Genomic DNA, 25,425 nt, shown 5'->3' with positions numbered 1-25,425 from the left:
GGCAATCTTCATGGGCTTGGCTTCTGATAAGGCAAACCAGCCCAAGTGCTGGAACTTAGCTATTAGGAAGACAGTACACATCAACTTTCTTTTCCTGGCCCTACGATGCCACACCCTGAGGTTCCTCTGGCAGTTGGAAGGCAGGTTCACAGTCCTCTTCTTTGCCCACTAGTGGTAATATGGTGTTGGTTATTTCATCGTTTTGTCCCCCAAGTCACTAGGAAATCACATGGCTATCTAATTGGAAGTCCCTGGCAGTGGAGGAAATGGGTATTTCTGATTTTTTTGTTAAGCATCTGCTTCTCTGGGATGAGCTGTCTCCCAGTCACAGCCTGGCTTGGCCTGGCTCATCCCAAGTGCTTGAGAGCTAAGTTTTCTAAACTGCAGGCTGATTAGGTCAAGATGCTCTGGTAGGGACATTCTTCGGCAGCTGAGAAGATGAGTGAAAATTCAAGTATATGTTTCCTTGCCAGCCCGAGTGCAATGGCTCAGAATGGCATAGGGTTTGGCTTCTTTTCTTCTGGGTGCTGCGTATCAGAATTTTTCCACTGAGAATGTCCTCTGGACCCATATTCTCTATGAATGGCTTAGGGAGCCCCATTCCCCTCAAGACAGAAAAAGTAAAACCCCAATATAACCAGACACAATATGCATCTGTCATGTTTTCTGTTTATAAAAAAACAAAACTAAAAGTGCAATACAGTTTTTTTTTCTTTTTTTCCTTAGACCAATTTGCATTGTCCTACTACCATCTGGAGAACAAAGTTTGCTTCTCAAGAAAGCTAAGAAGACCAATGCACGGGGACAGTAGACTGCAGACTTCTCACAGCTTGTGTCCTACAGTGTAACTTCACAGGAGGGGAGGAGGGAACCTGTACCTTGTGTGCAGCTATGGATGGAGGCTGCACCGGCACAGAGGAGGAGGAAGCCATACTGCCAGACACACCTGGTAGGTGGAGAAGGGTCTTTCCCAGACCAGGTCTGTCATCTTCCTCCTACCTTCTTGGCCACACCCCTAGCCTCTAGAGCTCCTTCAGCAAACAAAGCTTTTGTTCACTAGCTTTTGTGTCAGAGAGGGTTGAGGGTGGGCAAGAGCCAGGAGCAAACTAAGGGGAGGGGCGAGACTAGTAGTCCTTGAGTTTTTGTGAATGACACCTTCACTGTAAACAATGGGAAGGAGAGTCAACCAGACAGCCCCAAGGGCCAGCAGTGGAGGAGTACCAGCTCTGGGACCTGCTCAGAGCCTCAGGCAGGCGGGGATGGCCACTGACCCTTTGGGCCCTGGCTGCCCATACTGGCTCCTTTGGGGGTATCTGTTTTCTTCTTTTTGGTTTGGATCTCCACCCTCCCCCACAAAGGAGTCCCTTCCAATGAGAAATGGCAGGAGCTGCAGGTGCAATTGAGTCAGAGTCCCCAGGGCCTGAGGACTCCTGGGAGGCACTGGTCACTTGTGGCGCTGAGCAGTCTTCTTCCGTTTCCTCTTAAAGAAACAGCAGCACCTGGAGCACAAGGAACATCACAGTGAGTGCCGGGGTCCTGCAGCTTCCAGCAGACCTCTGCCTGGTCCTACTTCCTGCAGGGGGTGGGATCTTCCCCCGGTACCCACCCACAGGGCCGCCCACCATCTACAGTGAGCACACTGGAGGCAGTGGGCAGGTCTGCCAGGAAAGCCAAAGGCAATAGCTGCTTCATCTCCTTCTGAAGCTCCCCAACCCAACTGCCAAACACTGCAGGCTGGGCAGGGCCAAAACAGGCCATTTCTGGAACGAGGATACAGAAGGTTTAATTCCCACTCTGACACCCAAACCAGACGCCCCATCAAAGCTAGGGGTCCTCAGGGCTACAAGAACAACAGTCAGCGCTGTCTACCCCTTGATATAAAGAATATCTGTTGCCATCGAGTAGATTCTCATGGAGACTCACTGTGATCCTATACGACAGAGCAAAACTGCCCCATAGAGCTTCCAAGGAGCGCCTGGTGGATCTGAACTGCTGACCTTTTGGTTAGCAGCTGTGGCTCTCAACCACTACGCTACCAGGGTTTCCACCCCTTGATTAAAAAAAAATGTGGAGGGCAAAATTTAGTGCAATTCCATGGCCAACCTGTAGGGAGGTTAAACCAAGGCAACCAAATCCCATGAAAGCATGATGTTTGGAACTCCGGGAGGATCTCACAATCCTACCAATGAAGGACCAAGGATTCCTTCCCCACCTCCAACCCACTACCTAAAGGAGACGAGAAACCCTGATGCCAATAGGAACTGTGAGCCCCGGTCTTCTGACTGAGATCAGCACAGCCCATCTTCATTCGGAGGGGATCGACCCATACCCAGGAGTGATCATCATGAAGCTCTCTGGTTGCTGGGTACCTACCCCACAACCCAGCTTCCTGTGACTGCTGCTGTCAAGCCAGACTGGGTTTAAGAAGTGGTCCTGTTTAGAGTGGATGTTGGGGCCTGCATTCTTCATAAGCTGCCTCCTGAGGAACAGCCACAGCTCTGGCATGTCCCTTGGACTGAGTCCCTTCCCCTCCTCACTCCTGTCTTTGGAATAGAGAGCATCACTCTTGCTCAGGCAGTGATGAGCCCAGAAGGGGGTAATGAGGGCTGTAGAATGGGTGGTGCATAAGACATGTCCTTTCCAGGAAGCTGACACATGGGAAATGAGTATGGGAGGGCCAGAAGGTGGTAGATGAGTCAAAGATGCCAATGATGAAGGGGAGTAGAATTGGAGGTATAACTCAGACTTGTCAGACCCTTGAACTAAAAGCTTTTCTGGGGAAACTACCTTTGAATCTCCTAGGCTTATCCCACCAGGTTTAATGCCATAGATATTCATATGGAAATAAAGACCTGTTGCTTACTTCCCATACTCCTAACTTCTCCATTGTAGCTAAGATTCTCTTTTGACTCAGACACCTTGATATTCCTACATCCAATGGACCAGTTATTAAAAACTCAGAGAAAGCTTCTTGTAATGCAGAAATAGAGGTTTACACAGACAATGATGGGCTTTAACCCTATTTGAATGAGTTAAACTTGGAAATTTCAGAAACAGTAGGTTCATAACAGAATTTTACAGAAGACTTTCTCTTACTAGTATCTATGACATTTGTTATGTACTATCAATGGGCATGAATACAGTCACTAAACTCAGTGTCATGGAGACTGAAAAAATTCTTTTATATAATGGCCAGCACTTTTTAATTATTTAAAACAGTCCTCAGTGGAATCCCTGGGGAAGCATTCAAGAAAAAAAGTATTTTTGGGGACATCTGCTTTAGAAAATGGACATTATCAAGTTGAATGTACTGAAATTATTATTAAATAAGGTAAGTTAAATCTCATGGGGACACAAGTATTTTAATAGACTTACCTGTTCCCTGTTAAACGTGATTTTTAGAGGGATCCCTAACATTTAATTTCTATTCATTTTCTTTTTGAAGGATGCTGTGATAACGATTTTGTGTTTTTTCAGTATGAGCAATTAAAAAAAGTTTGAAATACTGTATAGACCCACTTCAAACTATACAATGACTTCCCTTTTACCTCCCTTAAGGCGAGCCGTAAGAATTAACGCCTGCTGACAAACATGTCAGGACCCAATGTGCAATGCTGACTTTACCTGCCTGGAGCGAAGTTTAAACTGTGGCTCTGAGGAGCTGGAAGATTTTAAATTTGGAGCCGTTAGATTAATTGTCTTCTAGTTACTAAAGTTAAAGCTTCAGCAGTAGAGAAGCTTTTAACAATCCTACTATGAGGAGACAGGCCCACGATGTGCTCTTCAGCTCTTTGGCTTCTGCGGTGACGACTAGCACAGGACCTGCTAAACAGGGTCAGACCCTAGACCAAGCCCAATAACTGAGTCCATAGAGCCTGGCCTACTCTCGGAAGAGAATGAAGATTGGTGATGAACCTATTTTGTCTCATAAGTTCCCTTCTAGTTGATTCTTTGATTGTTTAGATGACCCGAATACTTAACATGCTAGAGTCAGAGTTGGTCCATTCTCCCTAATCCCAAGCCAGCAAGTTCTCTTCCCTCAGGCCTCTGGGCCATCACCTTTTTCACACTGCTCTCACTATGTCCTGGATGCTCCCCCTTCAGCTACTCCCTTGCTATGTTCCCCTTCCTTGCCATACTTGCACATTCTTCCTTTGCTTTAATACCCACAGTACCCCCGAAGTCTTCCTTGACTGGCTCTGTCCACAATGATGTCTTGTCCCCTCAGCCTGTCGAGGAACAAAAACTTAGGTACCCAGGAAAACTACTTATTCTTTAATGCGTGTCTATTTTATCTTCTCCAGCTACATGGTACCTGTTATGGATTGAATTGTGTCCCCCCCCAAAATATGTGTCAACCTGGCTAGGCCATGGTTCCCAGTATTGTGTGGCTGTCCACCATTTTGTGATCTGATAATCCTGTGTTGTAAATCCTAACCTCTATGATGTTAATGAGGCAGGATTAGAGGTAGTTATGTTAATAAAGCAGGACGAAATCTACAGGATTAGGTTTTATCTTGAGTCAATCTCTTTTGAGACATAAAAAAAGAGAAGCCAGCAGAGAGGAGAGGGACCGCCTACCACCAAGAAATAAGAGCCAGGAGTAGAGCGTGACCTTTGGACTCAGGAGAGGCTTTGGACTGAGAAGCTCCTAGACCAGGGGAAGACTGATGCCAAGATCTTCCCCCAGAGCTGACAAAGAGAGAAAGCCTTCCTTGGGAACTGGCACCCTGACTTCAGCCTTCTAGCTTCCTGAACTGTGAGGGAATAAATTTCTGTTTGTTAAAGCCATCAACCTGTGGTATTTCTGTTACAGCAGCAGCAGATGACCAAGTACCTAAACTCTTTGGGGCAGAGTATAGGCCTTGAGAGCCCTCAGAGTTCCAAGCACAGGGTTGGATGAACACAGAGTAGGTCCTTTAGTACTTGTGGACTAATCCAAGATCATGTGACTGACACCTCACAAGAAAAAATAGACCACAACAACGTCAGAATTACACAGACAAATGTTTGCTAAATGAGAAGGCTAAATGTACTCCTCAATACCCTACAAAGTCCTGTATCCATAAAATCCATTTGTTATCTTCAGTACATCCCTGTCCCTAGGGAAACTCCTCTAGGCAATCTGGATTAGATAGTTAGGGTTGAGAAACTCATGCCCAACTCAGTCACTGAAAATAAGTAGAAATGAGGTAGTCATTGAGTTCAACAGATTATTACCACCGTGTAGAATATGACCCTATGTACGCAGGCAATGTGGAGTTACAACTCCAGACTGCAACAGACCAGCAAGCTCAGGAAAAGCTGGACGGTCACAGGCAGTGTCCAGGAAGACAGCTGGGGAGGGCCCCCTGTCTTGTAGCAGGAATGTTCCTCACCACACACAGATTCAGTAGGGCTTCCCCTTCTACATGTCCCCTGCTGTTCCCAAGAATGCTTCAAGGGGCCTTTTCCAGGAGAGAAAAACAGGGTCCAATATTGCATTAGCTTTGACCCACTATTCGCTTTCATGAGGAATTAAAAAAAGACAAACAAACAAACAAAAAAAAACACACCGAAAAAGCCCCGCAACAGCAGCAACAACAACAAAATGTCCATCTCTCCCCCAAGAAGGAGCTCTCTTTTTTGGGGGAGGGAGAGTTCATACTCTACAGATAGAGGAACCAGTTGAAACACAAAGAAAAGTCACAGATATTTTTCCAAAGCAGCCAATTTCCAGGTTAAAGACCAAGCTGCAGAATGTAAGGTTATCTGGCAACAGTGCTGTCCTTGGGGTTGTGAGAAATAATCTAAACAACTAAAAGAGTAACCTTGTTCTCTTAATTCTGTCCCTTTCTTTCCAATAATATCTGGTCATATTAAGTTGGGAGGAAATTCACTCAGTTAAAAATAAAGAGATAATTTTGGAGTGGGGTATTGTTTTGGCAGGAGGAGGCAGCAATGAGGTGGGATGAAAGGAAAGAGGGAACAGATTAATTCCTGAGTATAGGCCTGCCCCATTACCATCTTGTGGATCTAGTTCCCAGTCTGGGTGGTTAGGGCACAAGGTGGCAGATATAAGCCATTCAATGTTCCTAAGGCATTTTGTTTGGCTTGCCAATCCCAGCCTAGTCTGGTCCACTCCCCTTGCATGTGGACTGGAGAGAGGGACTCACCACAAGTTGAGCATTTTCAGGCAGCTACAGAGTGTGTAAACAGAAAAACACAGAAAGGAAGAGAGAGAAAGAGAGATATTAGTCCACAGAGGTGAGATGGAAAAGACTCCCTGTGAGCCATGCAAACATGCAGTACGTGTCTGTGTTTAGTTTCTTCCTCTGTCAAGGGGGATGAGTAGGCCTCCCTTGGACTACTCTAAAGAGGTGGCTACTTGGTCCCCACTCTAAGCTGGAGTGGGCAGGAGACTGACAGAAGCCTCAAGGTGGAAAACTGGATCTCAGTGAGGGGTAAGGCAAAATAGAGGGTGGCGGGGGTCCCCGGATGGGCTTTCCTAAACAATTTCTAGGAAGAAAACAGAGAGAGGAGCAAACGACCGTGCCTGTAAGAGCTCAACCAGGCACCATGACTGAGCTCTGGTTCCCAAGTGCAGTGGTTAAGTTAGCCTCTCAGTTGTTCTGAGGGACAGAGAACTTCTAGCCCTTTTACAAGTCCCACATGCCTGGCCAAGGCAACCAGCAGTTAGCCTTCCTCTACAGAGGGAGAAAGGCTTCAGTGACACTCACTTTATCCTATCAGGAGATGAGCCAGAGGGTGAGGGGCTGCTGCTATGGATTCAGGAACAATTGCCAGAGAAGGGCCTAAACCCCATTTTGTTAATTCTCTGGAGAAATAAGGTCCATATTTGCTAAGTTAGAGCCAAAGTCTATGGATAACCAAAAATTCCTTGTGTTTTTACTGTAAGAAAAATCAACCAAAAAATTCCCTGACCTCACTACCCTTCCAATCATAAACAAAGACATGTGTCCTGCAGCTAGCAAAACAGGGAAGTCAGATGTTCATTTTGTTCGTAGAACAAAAACCAAGACCTTGTTGTTTCTCTCCTCCTTTACATAAAACAAGCTGGGCGAGAAACCCAAAATCAAAACCTTGGAAATGAAAGTTTCATATAGTCTCCCAAGTCCCTGAATTGAGTTTCAACACAGGCAACCTTCCTGCTTCCCCACAAGCAGGCTATATGAACAAATGGCATCACAGCTTCGTGCAATGCAAGGTTGTTTGGGATGTTTTGTGCTTCTCTAGCTGTGACTTCTATCCACAAAAATGATCAACCAGGTGGACATGTGGCTACTCCTTCCCTGTCCCCCAACACACAGAAGGCCAAAAGGAGTAACGCATGGCTCCCTGGGCGAGATGAACTGGTAGCTCATGAATGCACTAGGGGAATCAGCACACAAAATGCCTGAAACCATGAGCTTCTGGGTAACATTTGGTCAAATACAACTGCTCGCCTCTGGTTTCCACACCTTTCAGAAGGCCCAAACCTGGGGCCAGTTGGCAAAGAGACATAGTGGCCCTTCTTGCTAAATGCGAAGACTTCGAACTCTCCTTATAATCTAGGGCTTAGCTTATGCCAGAAGAGAACACACCAGACTGAAATCTACTTGTGTAAATGGCTCCTGTCTTACACACAGGACACAAATACCACACTCACATATACAATTAGAATACACACTTACCAAAATGAAATGAGATGGGTGGGTTCAAAAAATAAACCTTTCTAAGGCATATTTAAAGACTAAAGCCCATTCAATCTTTGTATTCAAAGCATACTATTATATCCAGAGTTAAACTTCTAGCCTTCAAAGTACTAGCCACAGAAAGTGAACTGGGAGTGGGTGGGGGGTGGGAAAGCCTAGACAATGTTTGGATGAGACTACATTTAATGCAATGGTTCCCAACCTCGGATACACATTAAAATCACCTGAACTTTAAGAAAAATGCAATGCTCAGGCCACACCCCAGATAAATTAAATCTGAATCTCTGAGGTCAGGATTTAGATTTATTATTTGTCAGGCTTTGGTATTTTCTAAGATGCCTCAGGTGACTCCAAATTGCAGCCAAGGTTGAGAACCCTACAGGTTAGAAGTACGATATTGTTCATGTAGTTTTGTCATGGAGACAGAAAAATTGTGAGTACCATTACAAATTCCAGAGTCCCTGAGAATAGGGAACATGTTTTCCTACTAAAAATGGTCTCTCTTCCTAGTATGAAAACTCCCTCACTCTCTCTCCTTATGTTATCAGCGCCTTATATAAACCAGGAAAACAGCATCTGAAGCTGCCTACAGTCAGCAGGGACTTGATAGGAGAGTTCAAGTCATCTTGGTTGCTTTTTACCTATGGGGTAGGGATGCTCAAGCCCTGGCTTTCCAAAGAAAGGACCTCCTGAAGGCAAACAGAGCTCATCAATAGATGGGCAGGAGAGCAGGGGAGTGGGCAGGGGTGACAACTATGGGAAGCGCATCTGGAAGGAGAAAGATTGCAGGTCTTCACTGGCTTCTCACCATCTTACACCCAGAAGTGTAGCTTGTTCTGACTTGTATTTAGGCTATCTGAGGGCTCAAGAGACCACATAGGGAACGATATCACTATGTTGTCTGCTTCAGAGAACACGACAAGAGATATCCTGGATATTCTCAAAGGGATTAAAAATAAGGTCATCCATATCCGAGTTGGCAGTAATTACTGACTCGTGAGAGACCTATCTCCCTACCCGATGTCTTCTTGGAGTTTAAATCTGACTTTGAATTTGGTATGGATAAAAAGGGAAATCAGTGATAGAAATGCTGCTTTTGCAGCAGAATTGGCAGTTATTTCACTTTCTACCCCAGATTCCAAGAGTTTAAACACAGACCATGCAGAGAGCACCAAAGGGTGGGTAGCTGATGGTATGGGCAGGGCAAGACATACACATGCAAGAGAAGCAGAAAAGGATGTGGGGTAACCGCCTGATCCTCCTGGTATCAATGTGACTTCCTTTCCTTCCCAAAGACTCTTTCACTCACAGGTGCACAGATTATTCTGCTTGCCTGACTTACTTGAGTCTCCCTGAATCCACAATCATTTGAGAGAGAACAAAATGGCTCTGAAACCACCGCTCCAAGACTATCAGCCAGAGTTATTGGCTAAAAACCAGAAATCTAATGTTGTTAAGCATGACCCATGGTTTAGGTAAGCAGATTTTTTTCTACATCCCATAGGGAGGAAGAAGCTCCAGGGCTCCAGGGGGCTCATGGTTGCTATCTGTTGTATCTTTTATAACAAGATTCTTTTAGTTCACTGAATCTTTGCAGCCACGTGGACTAGAAAAATATGACTGTTCTCCCAGAATTCACAGCTAAAAAAGGGCAGCAGCAGCCTTACAGTACCATGCAAAATATGAGATGGTCAAAAAAGGAAGCTGAGGACACAAGCACGAGGAATTCAGTCTGTGATGGGCAGCACAGAAAGGAAGAGACAGATGATTCTTCAACCCATGACTCAAGAGTCCCCTTGAAAGATGAACGTACTTAGCTTCCTCCACTACCTCCACCTCGGCGTGAGCTGTGATTGGTGCATTGGAGTGGGCTCCCGTGGGGTCATCGACATTCAGCTCTCCATTGGTTGAGCTAACCACCTGAAACAGAAAGACAGAGTGTGACAGGCATCATGGTAATAGGAGCCTCTTGCCAGCATCAGAGAGGGTCACTAAGGGAGACCTGGTATCTAGCTTAGGACCTAACCAGGCATTGTCTGGAATGTTTGTTTTCCTGGATTGAGGGGCCAGCTGTCCTAGTTTTGGGACGGTGTATCATATCAAGGCTCCCAGAGCCACAGCAGGTGAGAAAATTAACTTCAGAGATGTGATCATATAATGACAATAACATCTCCTACACTGAGTTTCTACTCTGTGTCAGGCATTGTGCTACACTGTGTGCGCGCGCATGTGTATACATTTAATCCTCACAAAAACCCTGTAAATAGGTCACAGTATACAGATAGAAACACTGAGAAATGACTTAATCAAGGTATACAGTTACGGTCTGTTGGACTTCCATGAGAGAGGCTTGTCTTCAACATGTAGATTCCTTCACATTGCAAAAAACGCACACAGCTCTTTATTAAAGTAAAAATAACTGCACAGCTGACTTCTAAAGGCAAAATCACTTGGTTGCCTGGAACATAATGGGTAAATTCTACTTCTCTGTTTATCATGCTATACATAACATAATCAGCCATGATTTAAAACAAAATTCTAAAAAGGAAATCAATAGTGGGCACCAGAAACTATAAACAATGACACTTTCCTTCAGAAATTTCTTCATGGCTTTGCCCATTGGTTTGAAGGTACTCAAATAACAAGACTGCCATATCCTCTCTGGCGAGAGGGCAGACGGTAAGGAAATGCATCCCCTTGAAAGACCAGTCTTATTTCAATAACCTTTATTTCAGGTTCAGTGCTATCCCACTTCTCACTGATGGTCCCCGGACTGTAACTGATGGCTCCCATTCCTGTCATCTGGTTAATGTGGACCCGATCAGACTTCTCTTGCTTGTGCAGCTGCTTATGTCACCTGTTTTCATTTCCAGCACATGAATCCTGTTTATGTGGGTGCTGGGGAGTGGGAAAAGGGACCCCGCTGGACAAACCACTCTGCTGTTAAAGACTTTGGCTGAAACATGGGAGAGAACCACAAAATAGGATGAACGGTTCAGATATCACATGCCCCTGGGTAAGTAACTTCATCTATTTGAGAATGGTTTTCACAGGTTGCTGTGAGAGCCATATGAGAAAATGTAAGAGATAGTATCTGGTACAATACCTGGTACACAACAATGGAGGCAGCGTACTACAGTAAATAGGAGCTGGGCTCTAGAGTGAGTCAGCCCTGGGTGTGAACCCCAGCTTCACCACTTACTTGCTGTGGGTCCTTGGGTAAGATCCTCAATCTTTCTGTGCCTGAGCTTCCTAATCTGTAAAATGGGGAAATAATGGTGCTTACCTAATTGGGTTACTGCACAGATATCCACAGAAAGTGCTTAGCCCAGTGCCTGGTACACGGAAAAGGACCAATCAGTGTTCCCATTACTATTATTCTCCCTACATAAATGCTTGTTTGTTCTTATTTGCCTCAAGATCTGGGGTCCTCACTGATAGCTAATTTGTAAAAATTTCTGTAACAGTCTTAAAGAGAAAGATACGAGGAAATGTTTAGTATAGGAAGCCTCTGGGGTATTTAAACAAAGAGAAGGGGGGTAGACAGGTAAATACTACTTACTGGTAGTCTATATCCACCATTATTTCTATACTGGAAATATTTATTGTTCTTACAAATAATAACATATTTTTTAAAAATAAATAAAACAATGCTGGACAGTTAGTGAAAGAAACCTACAACACTAAACTTGGACTTGCCCAAGGGTGACCCAAATTTCTGCTAGTGATCAAATGTAACATCACTGATTAGTGGGACAACCTAACCGAAATCTCATTTATCTCCTAACATGATATGATAAGTAGCATACAATATTACCTATCTGGTATTCTTGCAAAAAAAAAAAAAAAAAAGTTTATCTGAATCTAATCATGAGGGAGAAAAAATCAGACAAAAAATGTGGGACATCCTATAGGATAACTAGTCTGGGCTCTTCAAAAAAGACTATGTCTTAAATTTTTTTTTTTTTTTTTAAACACAGGAATGACAGAGATTAAAAGAGGCTAAGAGATTAAAAGAGACTAAAGAGGCAAAACAACCAAATGCAATGCATGAAGACTGATTAGACCCTAGACACTATAAAATTAACTTTGGGACAACTGGGGAAACCTGATACGGACTGTATATCAAATATTATGGAACTATTATTACTTTTCTTAGGTATGTCAATGGTCTTATTGGTTACATGAATGAATGTCTTTGTTTTTAGGAGATGCAGACTTAAGTACTTTGGGATAAAGTGTGATGGTGTCTGCAAGATTTTGTCTTCAAATGGATTAGACAAAAAAAACAAAGGAAAACATACACACATACACTGACACACAACTGAAGCAAATGTGGCAATATCTTAATTTATTAATCTAGGTTAAGGACATACAGCGGTTTCTTGCATTATGTTTTAAACCCTTCGGTAGATTTGAAAATTTCAAAACAAAAAGTTGGGGGAAAAAACAGTAAAAACAAGAAGCTGCTTGAAGGAGCACGGCACCATGCTAGAACGCGGTCCTGCTCACCTCCCAGTCCTAATGTCTGCCTCTCCGTGGGCGCACGCTGGCTGCGCTCTAATGACAACGCTGCAGGTACATTCTGTAAGCACACGGGCTCAGGGGGAAATCTTCTTTTTTAATGAGTAAGTCAGGAAAGAATTAGGTGAGATGTCAAATAAAACACCCTCCCCTCTACTGACATGAATGAAGCAGCAGTAAGCATCATCATGGAGAATCCCCTGATGACTCTGGGTCCCAGTGCCTGCTCACAGAGTGTCACACGTCGCATACTGTAACTTCTCCTCTCTATGAATTGCTACTTGGCCCAGGAGAAATGTCCTCGGCAATCTAAGGAAGCAGAGGCTCCCCCCATTGTGTAGACCAGACCCCCTTGTCTGTTATCAATGAGCATCTGTCTCAAACCAATCAGGCACAGATGGGAACCTTACTATCAGTTGCCTACCCTTGAACTTAACAACACCTAAAACATGCCTGGGAACCAGTGGCTACTAATGGGCCTTCAGAGCATTCACCTAAGAATTATTTCAGGTTGGAGGCACAGTTTGTCAAACTACTGCCTGGATGTGCAGAGGAACAAACACTAGTGGAGGTGACAGAAGAGCTGGATTCCAGGCCCAGCTCTATCATGAATATCCTCCTAGAGCCTTGGTTTCTAAATTCTGTAAAACAGGGCTAATAACCTTGGCCCTATTTACCTCATAATCATTACGGCAGTTAAAAACAATGATGCCCTCCCCCCACAAAATATTTTCGTAAAGGCACTATACTAATTTTTTTACAGTAACATGTAAAAAAAAAAAATTGCCATAGGGGTGCTTATGAAAATACCTCATGGGGGATAGGGTGCAGTCGGCAAACAAACGTAGAAGGCATGTGTTATTTGCATAAAAATACGGTAATAGAAAATTATAAAGGTTTTGAGCAAAGTAAATATTAGCTAAATGTTAAATATTATTATTAAATCTGTCCTATACCTTGCTTTGTTCTGGAGATTTATAGCAATTTCCTACATCTTCTAATTTAAATACTTTTAGAGTAATATTTTTGAAAGAAAAAAGATATTCTGTCTTCTTGAATTTAGACGTTCTATAGGGTCACTCTGGAAACCCTGGGGGCATAGTGGGTAAGAGCTGTGGCTGCTAACCAAAAGGTAGGCAGTTCGAACTCACCAGGCACTCCTTGGAAACTCTATGGGGCAGTTCTACACCGTCCTATAGGGTTGCTATGAGTCGGAACTAACGGCAACAGGTTTGGTTTGGTGGTTTTTTATAGGGTTGCTGTGAGTCGGAACTGACTTGATGGCACATAACAACAACGCACATTGGTGGGGAGCCCTGGTGGTGCCAGTGGTTAAGAGCTACAGCTGCTAACCAAAAAGTCGGCAGTTCGAATCCACCAGCTGCTCCTTGGAAACCCTATGGGGCAATTCTACTCTGCCCTACCATGTCGCTGTGTGTTGGAATTGACTGGACAGCAGCAGGTTTGGTTTTTGTTTTTTATATGTGATCGGGAGCCCTAGTGGTGCACTGCTTAAGAGCTCAGCTGCTAACCAAAAGGTCAGCAGTTTGAATCTACCAGGCACTCCTTGGAAACCCAATGGAGCAGTTCTATTCTGTCCTACAGGGTCACTATGAGTCGGCACTGACTTGACAATGGGTTTGGTTTTATACAAGGATGATCTGTGGAAATGTTGGAAGGACAGAAACTGGTTAGAATAGCCTGGAACAGGACTGTCTATGTGCCTTATCAGAGCAAACTCTTCTCATCACGGCATTCTGCACTCTCTCCAGGGTCATGGTGTCTGCAGGTCATCTAGGTCAGACCAAGCATGGTTTGACCACCCTGCCTCTGGGATGTGAGACACTTACAAAGATGTGGGCATCTATTGTGCTAAAAAGGCACTGCTGATTTGGTTTGCAAATGGCATAGCCTTTATGAGCTTACAAAAACTGTGCCTAAAAAACAATATAAGCTCAAAGACAAAGATGCAGTGAGGAGCAGCAGAGCTTAAGATAACACTAGGGAAATGATGGTACAACTAACTGCCTGTCCCCTATTCAAGGGCCAAGGAAACTGGCAGAACTTAATTTATAAGTAGTGGGTGGCACAGTGGGTTAGTGCTCACCTGCTAACTGAAACATCCGTGATTTGAACCCACCAGCCACTCTGCAAGAGAACTATGTGGCAGTCTGGTTCTGAAAAGATTATAGTCTTAGAAACCCTGTGGGGCAGTTCTACTCTCTATAAGTTAGCATCAGCTTGATGGCAATGGGTTTGATTTATTGGATTTAGAGGGAGGTTGCATTCTTCAAAAAGTGCTGCCAGAGACACTTTGATTGGCTCCAGTTCTAATCTAAAGACAACTCCTGAAACAGGACAGTTGTAAACATCATCCAACTGAATACCCTGTGTTCTAGAACGTAGGTCCAGGAAACTCATTGTCTGATTAACTAGGGAGTTTTTTCCTTATAAAAATATTACTTATATATTTTTTCTAATTACAAAGTAAATATGTAGATTATAAATATTAGAACATTAACAGACAACATACAAGGTGCTACCACACGCACCTAGATAGTGAGAAATTTGGTATGTGTTCCTCTATAGCAAGGGTTGGCAAAGTCTTTCTGTAAAACAGTAAATATTTTAGGCTTTGTGAGCCATACACCTTTTCTTGAAACTAAACAAGTCTGCCACTGCAGCATGAAAGTAGCCACGGACAATATGTGAATGTACAGCTCTGTTCTAATAAAACTTTATTTACAAAAACAGAGTGGCAACTAATATTACCCTTCTATAGACTGTTTCTTTTTTCTCTGCATACAGTACATATATGTGTGTATATACACACATATAAAAAAGGGGCCAAAATTTACCAAATTATTTTGTAACTTGCTTTTTTCATAACACATCTTGGACATTTTCTCATAACACCAGAGATCTCTCTGCACTGTAAGAAAACATAGTATGTTTAATGATTAGTGAATGCTGAACTAATGAACGTATAAAAACCAACCCACTGCCGTCAAGTCGATTATAACTCGCAGCGACCCTACAGGACAGAGTAGAACTGCCCCATAGAGATTCCAAGGAGCGCCTGGTGGATTCAAACTGCTGATCTTTTGGTTAGCAGCTGTAGCTCTTAATCACTATGCCACCAGGGTTTCCAATGGACATATAGTTGCCCTGAATTACAAATGAGCTGCCAATGAACACTCTAGAACTGCATTCTCCAAGAACAGTAGTCACTGCCCACATGCGGCTACCAAGCACTTGAAATGTGGCGAGTCCAAACTGAGATGTTCTCTAAGTGTAAAACAGGCACCCGACTTCGAAGACTCAGTAAAAAATAAAAGAATGTGAAGTACCTCACTAATAATTTTTTATATTGGTTACATGGTGAAATATTTTAGACATACTGGGTCAAATAAAATATATTATTAAAATTAGTTTTACTTATTTCTTTTTACATATTGATGTGGCTACTAGAAAATTTAAAATGACAGATGTTGCTCGTATTAGATTACTATTGGACAGCTGTGTTCTAGAAAATATATTTTTAGGTATCTTTGAGTTTCTGAAGTACATTTATCTGAAACTGGATTCAATGGATCCAAAAGTGCAAGTACTTAAGATTTCAGAAGATACTGCCAAATTACCCTCTAAAATAGCTGCTCTAGTTTGCTTTTCACCAATGGTGTATAGATAGGCCAGACAACGCTAACATTACTCAATTTTTTAAATATTGCTAATGTGATAGGCAAAACTGATGTAGTTTAAACATATTTTGAGGTTTCTATTTTTATCAGAGTTATACGTACACACTGTGTAAAGAATAAAATATTTCTAAAAGAATTAACAGGAAAAACAGTAGCCTCTTTATTCTACTCCACCATTTCTCTGTTATAGCTGATTCTTTTGTTTTTTAATCTTCATATCGCCGAATAACACGCATCTTGAATTTTCATTTTTAGGCATTACATTAATAGGCATAACCTTTTGCAACCTTCTATTCTCCCAGTATAGTCTGTACTGTAATCTGGGCTAGGTTAATTCTTGGTGTTGACGTGATTATGACTATTAAAAGGTATTCACTGCTGAGCCATGGAGTATACCATAGTTCTCCTTTCTTCCCTATACAATTTATTATTTTCCTTGGAGTTAACCATTATCTTATAAATTTTATTTTTACTTGGTTTTTTATATATTAATTGGTAGTCGCTAATTCTACCCAATCTTTCTGCCACTGTTCTAAGTTGTTTCTCTCAAGATGCTTTGACATCAGCAGTGCCCTACAGAGTTAAATCATTTTGGTGCAATCGCTCTCAGAGCCTCCTGGCCACCTCTGTTCAGGACAGGCTGCCCTCTTCTCCTGCTGTACTGCTGTCATTTTGGGATCTTCTAACTTTACTACTTGGGACTCGACTCCTTTTGCTTCTTCCCTGTGTTGGATCTCCTATTTCCTGGATCCCATATATTCCTCTTTCTTGGTTTACTTGCTCATTTTAGAGTACATCCCCCTGCAGGTTCATAGAAAAGGGTACATGAGAAGTAAAATTTTTGAGACCACAGATTTTTGAAAACTTCTTTATTATTATTATATACTCACACCAAATTGACAGTTTGGCTAAGTACAGAATTCTAGATCAAAAATAATTTTCTGTCAAAAATATGAACGCACTGTTTATTGCCTTCCAGCTTCCAGTATCGCTGTTCAGAAATTTGAAGCTACATTAATTTCTGACCTTCGCATGTGACTTTTTTCTTTCAGGTAGCTTGAAGGGTCTTCTCTTTGTCCTCAGTGTTCTGAAATTTCACAATGATGCACCTTGCACAGTCCTATTATCCATTATTTCAAACTGGAAACAAGTCCTTGGGTTCTGGGAAAGCAGCTTGTTGATTTCTCCCTTCCACGTTCTCTTTTTTTTCCCTAGAATTCTTAGTGTTTAGAAATTAGACCTCTTAGCCTCTCCTCAAATTAAAAAAATTTTTTTTTGTCCTATTTTTCATCAGTCTCTTTGTTCTACTTTCTGGGGGACTTCCAAACTATTCTATTGAGTTTTTAATTTTTGCTTATTATTTTTTTAATTTCCATGAGCTTTTTTTTTGTTGTTGTTGTTCTCAGAATGTTCCTTTCTTAATAGTACCCTAACTAAATAATTTGTTGGAAGAGAACTACACAGTTGCAATATCTTCTCTTTACCATCTGAGGATATTAATAACCAAGTTTTTTGTTGTTGTTGTTGTTGTTCTTGTTTATTTGCTCTGGTCTCTCTCTTATTAAAGGGTTTACTCAGATGTCTGAAAATCCTTGATTGTTACGTTTAAAAGTGGGGGATTGCAAAGTTAACTGACACTGTGAGTATGGGTGAAACCTGTCAACTATGGGTCTCATTGTAGGATGATCCCGCCAGGCCATTTCATTGGGGAAACCCTGCTGTCCATATTCTCAGATATTTTTTTTTTTGAGCTAGTCAGGTTTCTCAGCATGGACTCTTTCAATCTCCTGCCTAGAAGGAACAGACTTGGCTATCAGCATTCTGAAACTCTAAATGGGGAAAGGCCCATCAGGGTGCACAGATTCACTTAATTTTCCTGTTTTGAGTATATTACTCTGCCCTCAACTATGTCCAGACACCTTAAATTTTCCCCTCTCCAGATAATAAAACTTCACTCTTTGTTGGGAAAGGGGAGAGGATTTAGGGTTCTACTGCTTCTTCAACAGGCTTTCAATCTATCTTCCCTATTTTAGCACAGGCCCATCCCCACCCACTTCCACTTACAGAATGCCAGCTCCTGAGCCTGTTGAGGATACCTCAGTGTAAATAGGCTTAATTCTCAGCTTTCTCCTCTACCGATCCAGGCTGAGTTTTCATGGGACTGCTGAGTCTTTTAGTAATTGTCCGTCTGCTTTCCAGTTTTCAAAATTTAGTTGCTGTTACCTCCTCTTCTGTTTCCTTCATGCTTATATGGATTTATACATACATATATATATATGTTTTAATCCCTTTACCACTCTTTCAGTGCTGTTTCAGGAGGGGTGAAAACAGATGCTCCTACGAGGTTTGTACAGGGCTGAAGCTGTCTCCTAACTTCCAGTGAATTGCTCCTTGTAAGAGCATATCCTAGACGATCAAACCAGTCAGGCTGCACGTCTGCATGCACAAGACCTGGCTGCCTCTTTAGGAGCATTTACATTTAGTAGCTGTGGGTTCACTTGTGTGCCTCAACTGCTGTTACAAATTACCAGTATGAGAAAAATATTTAGGTTTAGATTATTAAAACAGTCAAACATAAGAAAAGTTAAGAGACACATTCCAGATAACTCAAATGCAATCAAAAGTAATTCTCCGAGACCAGACTTATTCTAGAGAGGGGGAAAAAAAAAGTCCAACTTTTTAGTACCCGCTCAAGAAACAGATGACTTGTACCAGCTAACATTCTCGTCTCACCGTGCTCTAAGGCATATATCACAGAATGAGCTAATACATAATCCTCTATCCAAAAAATACTTCTTTTCTACCTTTCAGGTTTTCACAGTTCACAGACTTGACACTAATACACTTCTACCTCGATGTTATTTTTATGGTCCATCGAGAGCGGGTCTGGGTTGTAGAACTAAGTTAATGAGAAATCATACAGATTAGTCAGTGATAACAACTAGCAATCATCTCCACAAGTGACTTTTATGCAATTTCACCTAAGCAGGAAACAGCACACAGACACTAAGTTAATGATAGAAGCAGCTCACTTTTGCTCTAAGTTTCCATTCTAAAGGAACGAAAGTTTCAGAAACAAGCCAGCATTCTACCAGCCCAGCTGGGAAGGCCAGAAAAAGGCAGTGAGTACCTGCACTGAACCCCCATGGCGGTCTGCAGCCAAGTGAGACGTCAGGTACGAGGCATTGGTCTGCCGGCTGTGCTGGACTTCCCACTCTCCTCGGCGCTCGGACGATGCAGTCTGCTCAGGCATTAGGAAGCATGAGAGCAAGATACGGAAGGGAAGGTGAAGCAACAGCAAGCAACAACAAAATCAAATACATTAGTGTCCATGAGGTTTCGTTTTTGTTTTGGATTTTAAACTAAGAACTGCTGCAAAGCACTAAGAAAAAGTTAGCTTGGCTACATTCATTTCAGCCTGAGCAGCCAGCATGTGACAGTCTACAGAGCACAGCATCCTCACCCAGACGCAGAAAAACAATGATCACCAAAAAAGGAAAAAAACAAAAAACCGCAGGAAAGCTGGAATCACCTTTTAAGCTTCCTTATTAGTCAATTTCAGTGGCCACTAAGCAGATCAAATTCAGAATGCTAAGACTGCTGGACAGAGAAACAGTCAGGCTTAGAAATCATTTCATGGCATAAAGATCTATCTGAATAAAGACAGTCGTAAATACTGAAAATTCCTAGTGTTAGGAATTGAGATAGCGTGCCTTGCCTTAAACAGAAAGCATATTGCTCTCAACAATACCATCTCCATGCAGCTTTCTACTGAGATAAAATAAGCAGGGGCAGCGACTAGAATATGCTTTCTTCCCTAACAGAATGAACAAAATATCTCTTCAGAAGCAGGTTCACATGCCAAGAATATGAAAAGATGGAAGAAAAAATAAAACTACAATGTTTTCCTGATTCATTTGGCTAACAGTCTCTTGTCTAGAATTAGAAAAACTTTAATTGAGATGACTACTATTAATTATTTTCTTCTAGAAAGCAAAAGGTAGATCTTTCCCAGCAAAAGGAGGGCCTTCAATTCCAAGCTTCTCTGGGCTCTGCTTTTACCTTTGCTGTCACTCAGGGCTCTCTTCACTCCTTGCCCTCGTGTTTAGATTTCACACTGTTCTGGTCTTGCTCACATGTGATTTTTTTCTGAAGAATCTGTGCCTCTTCCCCTGTGCCAGATGGCTGAGGTGGTGTTAACACCATGATGCTCAGCTGTAACAGCCCTAAGGCTCTACAAAAATGAGAAATGAGTAGCTGGAGAGGCAGCAATGAGGGATTAGTAAATCAAATTTTAATTGCTGCTGATATAAACAGCAGCAGGGGTTGGGATGCGACATTGCTGCTCTGCATGAAAGCCAGTAAGGATGCTGTAAATTGTAGAAATGCTCACAGGCACAAACGCTGTATTCTGTAAAAAAGAGGGTGAGGAAATAACAGTTTCAGGCTCTATATTCATCCTTCCCTTGTATATCTCATCAACAAGGGCTGTTTAAAGCTCACCCATAAGTCACTATAATATGAAGAGGCTTTTCCCATTAAAAAGAATCTTCTACACCAACTACAATTTACTCATCTTCTTTATTAATGATTGTGAAGCCACACGGGTAACAGGCCTTCTAAAGAATCCTGCCAGGTTTTCCCTGATATTCAGGGAATGAACATAGTGCACAAGAAGGCAGCTGTATCAATTCCCTTGCTATGGAATCTTATAAAAGAGGGATTTGGTTTTATACTCCTAGTTGCATAAGCCATTTAGTGTTGTTCTGAGTCCTATGGTACATATTTGATGCAACTGCTTCTCTCGTGAATGTTGCCTGTTTTGCATTTGCTTTTAAGGCAGACGAAATTGACAATGGCAGGCCATGGACATAAAATGCTCACATGCTGTTAAACTGCAAGGTTAAAGAAGCTCCAGACAGCTGAAATAGACTTTTTTTTTTTTTTTAAATACACGTCAGAACTCTGGTTTGATGCTACTGTCTGATTCATAGGGCAGTGTACTTGTTTATACTCAAACTAAATAATTTGTTGGAAGAATTAAGATTTCAGTTTAAATGAAAATAACAAGACATTTTTCAAAGGTCAAAAAGCTACACTCTATATCCATCCTCAAAGCAATGTGTTATTTACATTTTAAAGAGAGAAAAATAATGTGAACATTCCAGATTGCTTCATGAACGCTTATGCCATGACAAGAGAACATACCACACCATACCATGGGCCTCCAGTGCTGTCTCCATCCACTGAAAGCAGCAAAACCAAGCAACAGAGGTGAATCTGAGGGCTGCTGGCTTATTACTTTGGGAACTACCTTTAATCAAAATGCAAACTCTAGGGCTACTCTCTTCTGAAATTTGAGGGCTTGAACTAGTATCTACAGGCTGATGTAACAGATGAGGCTATTTGCGAGCTTTGGAAAGTGACTTAGTGTCTAGGAACTAGAGACACCAAAGAATGTTGACACCTGCATTCTGCCAGTATGATTTCCCCTGAAAGGCATTCCGTGCGCAGGCATTATGATTAGGGATGATCAGATGCTGGTATTAAAAAAGGCCACAGATAACTAGTTATACCAACCAAACCAGTAGAGAACAGTGTGTAAACCCTTTATTCTTAAAGATCACTCATGCACACACATCCCTCTAAAAGGCAATCATGAATGTTCGAGGGTAGGAGAGTCATTTAGCAAAGCAATTGCTCTCATTACTTGAAAGGCAAAGGTCCACACGAAGTGTTTAAGTCCCCAAAGGCAGGAGCAGGAATCTCAAGTAGTGGTGACTCCTTGGGGGAATACTTTAAAATCTTCAGTTGTGATAGCATTACCTGCATGGATATGCTTGGTTTACTATGCAGCTGGTGTATGTGGAAAACAAGACAGTATCAATCCAGCATAGTACATCAAAAGCAAAGCCAAAAACAAAATACTTAGGAGAATATATAGAAATTGGTGAAAACCGTCACCTGTATTTATGGCAGAAGAAACAAATCTCTCCCAGAAATTATTTAGCAGCGATTGATTAATGGACAGACATTCTGGAGTCCTGGTGACACAGTGGTTAAAGCGCTCAGCCACTAACCAAAAGAACGGTGGTTTGAACCCACCAGCTGCTCCAAGGGAGAAAGATGTGGCTGCCTGCTTTCGTAAAGATTTACAGCCTGGTCTACAAATACACCCTATGGGGCAGTTCTACCCTGTCCTATAGGGTTGCTATGAATCAGAATTGAGTCTACGGCAATGGGTTTTTTGGTTTAATGGACAGACAGTGAGGAGATCTACACTGACACAAAGTAAGCAAAACACAGTCTGAAAATGTCTCAGATGCCACCCCGTCTGTGGCTTAAATATTACTTCGAGTTCTTATTGGAGACAAAGCTACTGTTCTGAAGCAAAATGAAAGCAAACATCTTTCTCTTGTCCTAACAACAAGAACAAAAAAACCCACCAACTCCTATTCTTCGTATAAAGCTAATTATGAAAAATTAATTTTGATAACATTTAAAAAGCTTTATCTACTTCAGTTTATGGCTCCCAAAATACCTTAAAAGGCTGCCATCTATACAGAACATTTTGTCTTCTAATGCTGGTCCTTTAGGCCTCATTATTTGTCTTCAACTATAATTAGCAAGAATAGAAACTGAATAGTACCAAAAAAGTCAGCAACAAATATATTAGATTCCATTCTGTCTTATTATACTTCCAAGATAAAGTTTTCTTTTTTGATGTGGTAAGGGTGAGATGGAGGAAGAAAGAATGGGGCAGGAAGAGCAGCGAAGGAATTATCTTAAGCTTTTTTTGTATATTAAGTTTTGGCAGATATGAAATGAAAAAAAGCTGGCAAAGTTATTAAAAGTGTATACTTAAAATAAAATTTAAAAACTCCTATGAAGGTCATGAAATAGAACCAATTTTCCTGTGCCAGACAAGGGTTATTCCATGCAGCTTGTCATGTGTGCAAACAGTGACTTCCTGTATTCTACAAATTTGGTCAACACGGGGACGCTTAAAAATCACGGACAAAAACCTAGAAGAGATTATTCCCCGGCTTAAGACTATACAGGCCCACAGAGATAGTAGCATCGATTCTGTGACGTTCTTAGAAAAATCACAGGGACCATCCTAGGGGTTCACAACCCTTTACTCAAGTCCGGTCCTATGCTCACTCAACATGGTATAAGACACCTCCCTAGGGGACTGTGATTTTTCTAGGTAGGATTAACCCAGAATCACCAAGTCTTTTCTTACAAGGAAATGTCTCAGAGCGCAGAGCAGGTGCTGAAATCCAAAGAGGACTGCAGTATACAATCATGCTAGTATTCCCAAGGTCTACTTCCGACTTCAAGTTTGCTCATTAGAAACACCCGTTGCTGTCAGGTTGATTCTGACTCATACCAACCCTATAGGACAGAGTAGAATTGCCCCATAGAGTTTCCAAGGAACAGTGGCTGGAATCGAACTGCTGACCTTTTGATTAGCAGCCCATCTCTTAACCAAAGCGCCACCAGGGCTCCAAGTCTGCTCACAGGCAGAGGGAAACCAATGTTCTGACTTTTCTGAAAAGCCAAGGATGCATGTGGGAAACAAGTAAAATTTATGCCTGAAGACAAATGTTCAGAATTAGATGGGTAAGTGAGTCAGGACTATAGCACCCCGGTAAAATACTAAATTAGGTGTACATTTTGGCTAAAAAGGTCTTTAGATCATGTATATAGCTTTATCAATTTTTTTTTTTTTTTAAAGAAAAAGACAGTAAAATTTCCATCTTATTCTAGGAATACTAGCCAACAGAACAAAATATTGACGAATGCACAGATTTAAGAAAGCTTTTAATGTGGCATAGAGAATTAAAAGCAGAGGAGTACAGGTGAAGAAGCTAAGTTTATAATTGCTTGTTTCAAGATCTCCGTCAGAGTTAAGGTCCCAGAAATGAGGGAGAGCCCTACCCTGCGCTGAGCTCTATGCTGGAGGGTGGCCAGGGCAGGTGTACAATCTCTGTTATGCCTGAGTTCCTGCTAGACAGCAGACAGCATGTTAGGAAATTACACGCAGGACAGGAGGAGGCAAGTTATCTCTGAGCAAATTGCCCCTTAAACAAGCAAATCCTGAACCTTCTGAGAACTAAGAGGTACTCTGTAAAAGGAAGAGGAATGGAGTATTAATCAGTTTTTGGTTTTCTAAGGCTACTGAAACTTTTTTTTTTTTTAATTAAGATATTCATTTCATGATTATCTCTGGCAATCTTGGCTATTGAGCAATCTGGCCTAGTCTCCCCTCCGGAAGAACTATAGTCATAAGAAGATTTATTTAGCAAGCATGAGCGTACTAAACCACACATACTGCTCTAAGGCTATATACTCCTTACAACTGTTTCCCTGGAGTCTAGATACACACAAACAACGAACAAATAAAGAAATCCAGAACTATTTTTACTGGGGCCAGATCTACTTCAGAACTCATGATGATGACTCCTAAGTTTTATTGTTTACTGTGTGTCTACAAGGTGCTAAGTTGGCTTAAATATGGTTTTTCTGGAAGGATAAGAGATCGGCTTCACTGATTTTTGATTCGTTTTTTCCTCCTCATTTGAATTGGAGAATTTGCAAGGAACAGTCCATCAAGTAGAAAATTACAAAGAATAAACTCTTTCCGTTAAACATGCTGTGCATACAAAAACTCAAAAAGAATGAGTAATATTTTGGGATTCAATATGACCATGGACAGGATTCTATGTCTGGTAGCGTTTAAGAACTCTTGATAGCCATCGTGACTCTTTCTAACCTCAAAACAGGATCTGTTCTTCCTAACCGTACACGCCAAGTAGCCCTCTTTCATATATCATAGAAAACCTACCAAATAGGGTCAATGGCAGAAAAAGGAAACAACCCGTATATAATCTGCCAAACCATGGTGGTGCATGTCTAGGTAGCATTTCCCCAAGTAAGGACTACCACAAGCTTAGACTTGAAAGTTCCCAAAGTGCAGGAAGGGAGCTCTGGGTGGACATCTTCGTCAGTTACGGTTAAACTTGCAAGTTCCAAAAGAGCAGGAAGGGAGCGCTGTGTGGACATCCTTGGCAGTTACGGTTAGGGTTAGGGTTAGACTTGAAAGTTCCGAAAGAGCAGGAAGGGAGCTCTGCGTGGACGTCCTCAGCAATGCCATTCATTTCATGATTATCTCTGGCAATCTTGGCTATTGAGCAATCTGGCCTAGTCTCCCCTAGTTAGTGTGCTGCATGAGCAACCTGAATAACCCCCCACGGTATGTTACTCTGAGCTCTAATATGAGGTTTGCGGGTACCAGCAGGACTTCCTTCCTGACTGAATTCTAACAGAAAACACTAGAGAAGTTCTGCCAGGTAGAAATTGGAGGAACTGTTAAAATTTTCATCCCCTTCCTGATGGACAGGTAATGCTGACTTCTTTAGAAAGGAATCAGAGCCAGGGCAAGATTTACCATCTCTGTAACTGAGAAAGGACAAAAAGTGAGGGTAAGATGATGGAAAAGA

The 25,425-nt window shown here is 42.0% G+C and overlaps 1 protein-coding gene across 1 annotated transcript in view; it reads right to left on the bottom strand.

The window, feature by feature from the left end:
- Window positions 1-657: 657 nt before the first annotated feature.
- CSNK1G1 (casein kinase 1 gamma 1) overlaps window positions 658-25,425 on the bottom strand; it is a 154,768-nt gene continuing 130,000 nt past the window's right edge. The window contains 3 exon segments of the mRNA XM_010598038.3: window positions 658-1,499; window positions 9,508-9,614; window positions 19,050-19,160. Coding sequence (XP_010596340.2) covers window positions 1,445-1,499; window positions 9,508-9,614; window positions 19,050-19,160 — 273 coding nt within the window. The 3' untranslated portion in view covers window positions 658-1,444.

The sequence above is a fragment of the Loxodonta africana genome, chromosome 13, assembly GCF_030014295.1.
Source record: "Loxodonta africana isolate mLoxAfr1 chromosome 13, mLoxAfr1.hap2, whole genome shotgun sequence".
Classification (NCBI taxonomy): domain Eukaryota; kingdom Metazoa; phylum Chordata; class Mammalia; order Proboscidea; family Elephantidae; genus Loxodonta; species Loxodonta africana.
This window is presented reverse-complemented; position numbering and strand designations above follow the sequence as displayed.